This window comes from Meles meles, chromosome 6, assembly GCF_922984935.1.
Source record: "Meles meles chromosome 6, mMelMel3.1 paternal haplotype, whole genome shotgun sequence".
NCBI classification, from domain to species: Eukaryota; Metazoa; Chordata; class Mammalia; order Carnivora; family Mustelidae; genus Meles; species Meles meles.
Genome location: NC_060071.1, coordinates 55,742,864 through 55,746,399, shown reverse-complemented (window position 1 = coordinate 55,746,399; position 3,536 = coordinate 55,742,864). Strand labels below are relative to the sequence as shown.

At 36.5% G+C, this 3,536-nt stretch overlaps 1 protein-coding gene across 1 annotated transcript; it reads right to left on the bottom strand.

Moving 5' to 3' along the window:
- Positions 1 to 739: 739 nt before the first annotated feature.
- On the bottom strand, positions 740 to 1,681 carry LOC123944447 (olfactory receptor 4Q2). The gene has a single exon (XM_046009562.1). It carries the CDS (start codon positions 1,679 to 1,681, stop codon positions 740 to 742), a length of 942 nt encoding a protein of 313 aa, XP_045865518.1.
- Between the last annotated feature and the right edge of the window lie 1,855 nt (positions 1,682 to 3,536).

Below are 3,536 nucleotides of genomic sequence, written 5' to 3'. Positions count from 1 at the left end.
CCCTTTTTAGTTCTCACCAGGGCACCGAGAGGTAAACATCATTCTGTGTGTGCTACAGCTAAGGAAAGTAGGGTTGCAATAATTTAAATGACTTGTCTAAAATTCACTTGATTTGTAATTCAAAGAAAGTTAGTTGAACCTGCACTATTAGGCAATTGCTCTCTGAATTGCACTACTATATGGTAGTTGTGATGAATGATGAAGCCAAATAATATATCCCATTAGCTTGTTGTTACACAGTTACACAAAATGAATTTACTCTAATTCATCTGATAACTCTCTAAATAGTTTGTGAGTGTAATAACCACATATACATTCCTTACTCAGTTCATTACAGACATCTGGTTAGATTGTGAAAGTTGAGGAGACAATAAAACCAGAGACAAGATGGAGATAAATGTTGTGAGAGTTTGGAAGGAGTGGTTTGTACCAGTGTGTGGTAACAAACTAAACAAAAAGAATGGGTGGAATAAGGTTTGATCAGATGAGTGGGTAGAATGGAAGAATACAACTGATAAAAAACAGTGACCAGATGCTTCAGAGAAGAAAAAGGAGGCAGAAGACAGAATAATTCAGTATGAAAGGAGTTTTTCTGAATTTCATTATAGTGCCATTAATAGGAGTATTAGGATTTAATAGAAGAAAACTGAACAATTAGGCTATCCTCTCGTAACTCATTAGTGTAAAAGTAATTATTTTAACCTCAGATTCTCTGCTCTCAAAATATCACTTCAACTGCTTATGTCTCCTGCTTTTTCCAAGTAAGTCCACTTCTGTCCCACAGTTTCCGCATGGCTGACTTGACCTCTTTGTTCCGAAGTGTGTAGATGAGGGGATTCAGCATGGGAGTAATAACGTTGTAGAGTACAGACACAATCTTGTCCACAGAAAATGTGGAGAAGGGACGAGCATAGATGAAAATACAGGGTCCAAAGAAGAGTGTTACCACCATAAGGTGGGAGCCACAGGTGGATAGTGCCTTTCGCCTTCCCTCCTTGGAGCGAATCTTGACCAGAATAGTGGAATAGGAAGAAACCAACACCACAAAGGAGCTGGTAGAAATCAGCCCACTGTTAGATACCATTAGCAATTCAATGACAAATGTGTCTGCACAAGCAAGTTTGATGACAGGGGGAACATCACAAAAGAAGTTGTCCACCTGGTTTGGTCCACAGAAAGGTAGACGGATAGTGAGAATGGTCTGGACAGTAGAGTGCACAAACCCTCCCATCCAGGAGGCAGCTACCAACACACAGCATAATCCTCGACTCATGACAGTGGTATAGTGCAGGGGGCGACAAATTGCAACATAGCGATCATAAGCCATCACTGTGAGCAGGAACATCTCAGCTGCCCCTACAAAATGCAGAAAGAAGAGCTGCACGATGCATTGGTCATAGGAAATGAGTTTGTCTTTATCAAGAAAGTCAGCCAGAAGCTTAGGGGTAGTTACCGTTGAATAACATAAGTCCAGGAAAGAGAGGTTCCCAAGAAGGAAATACATGGGTGATGAATTCAGATAGTTATCAGAAGCTACTGTGACCATGATGAGGACATTCCCTATCCAAGTGGACACATAGAAGAAAAGAAATAGTACAAATAACCCTGTCTCAATAGATGAGGTCTTTGAAAAGCCTGCCAGAACAAAGTCTCTCACCACCTCTGTTTGGTTTTCATCCATTTGACCTGGCTCCTTGATCAAAGAAATTAAACAAGGGACATTAGTAACATTGGAAGTGGTATTTCATACAAAATGCAAGAATCTTCCCATTTCAAAGGAAATGTTTCTTTCTAGGATATACATCCTTGTTCATTAGTTGAAAGAAATTATTTTCTCCTCAGTTGATACTGAATATATATTCAGTAAATTCTAAAATTCCTTTAACTTGATGAATCTCCATTTTCCATCAATCAGTATTTTCTTTCTCCTCATTTTTACCTTCAGTCTCAAGACTTAAGTTATATTTCCCTGAGATACTAGGGTTTTTTCCCATTCATTTTTTTAAAATTAACATACAATGTATTATTAGCCCCAGGGCTACAGGTCTGTGAATCACCAGGGTTACACACTTCACAGCACTCACCATAGCACATACCTTCCCCAATGTCCATAACCCCACCACCTTCTCCCAACCCGCACCCTCCCAGCAACCCTCAGTTTGTTTTGTGAGATTAAGAGTCTCTTATGGTTTGTCTCCCTCCCAATCCCATCTTATTTCATTTATTCTTTTCCTACTCCCCAAACCCTCATGTTGCATGAGATACTAATTTTTTAGTAAAAATCTTCAGGAAAAAAACCTCAAAGGTAGAATTTAAGATTCCGTGGAATAATCATTAGAATCTGTAGAAGTTTTCCTTGGGATGGGAAATTGCCTTTTGTGGATGATTAGGCTGCTATAGTAACCCTGTGCCCTTTTCTATCACCATAACTCTTGTGGGACTCCCCTTTGCACATAGTTGGAGGAAAGATCACATTCCACTTTGAGCTTATTGATAATTCAATAGGTTCAATAGTGCTAGTTGCTAAGGTTCCCAACTGTCTGCTCATCTGGAATACATTTCTGTCTGGCTTATTGGGTATAATATGTTTCTCATCTTCAGTACCAGCTATGGACATATGGACACATTATGTTGTTAATGATAAAAGCAGAATGATAAAAGGCTTATTTATGCATTCAGTGACTCCCTTTTTAAATTCTATTAAATTGAGTAAAAAGAAATTACTTCTCTGAGATAAAAGAATCAGCATTCCATAATACCCACCACCAGGCTTACCCAACTTCCTAGCCCCCTCCCCTCCAAAACCCTCAGTTTGTTTAGGGCACATATTGCATGGAGCACTGGGTGTGGTGCATAAACAATGAATTCTGGAACACTGAAAAGAAATTTTAAAAAATAAATAAAAATTAAAAAAAAAAGAATTAGCATTCCAGGGAGTGTATATGTGATTGTTTTTTTTATGCATTCATATGAGTAGTGGTTAGAAGGTTCTTCTGTATGAGATGAAATAGGTGATAGTCCCATGAGGAATTGGGGGCTCATGATAGCTGCTGTTGACTCAAATTCTATGGTTCTGTAGTGCACAGAGCAGTATTTTGAGCAATTAAGAGATATAGTAATTTAAAGTTTTAATACTGGTGAATTTTCTTTATCTCATCATAGTTTATGCCTCCTCTATAAACAATATATTTAAGAAATTCAATAAGAACAAAAGTTTTAAAAAAGAAAGTTAATTTTAAACTATATAAATTTCATTTTAAATAAAACAATAAAATTTATGTATGTCAATAGAAATGTGCTAACAATTGTAAATAATAAGAGATAATATGAAGAAAATCCCAAAATGAAAATATTATTTTGTTGTCGATAGAAATGTATTAACAATTGTAAATAACAAGAAATAATATGAAGAAAAATTCCAAAATGGAAATATTATTTTGTTAAAATGATGTTTGCAAAAAGATTCATTAACCTGAGAAAATAAATATGTAATAAAGGGATAAAGACACCAAACTACATTTAAAATACGATAAAAT

What these genes read in the sequence shown, in the direction of transcription:
- LOC123944447 (XM_046009562.1), bottom strand. Translation starts at nt 1,681, where the DNA reads ATGGATGAAAACCAAACAGAGGTGGTGAGAGACTTTGTTCTGGCAGGC.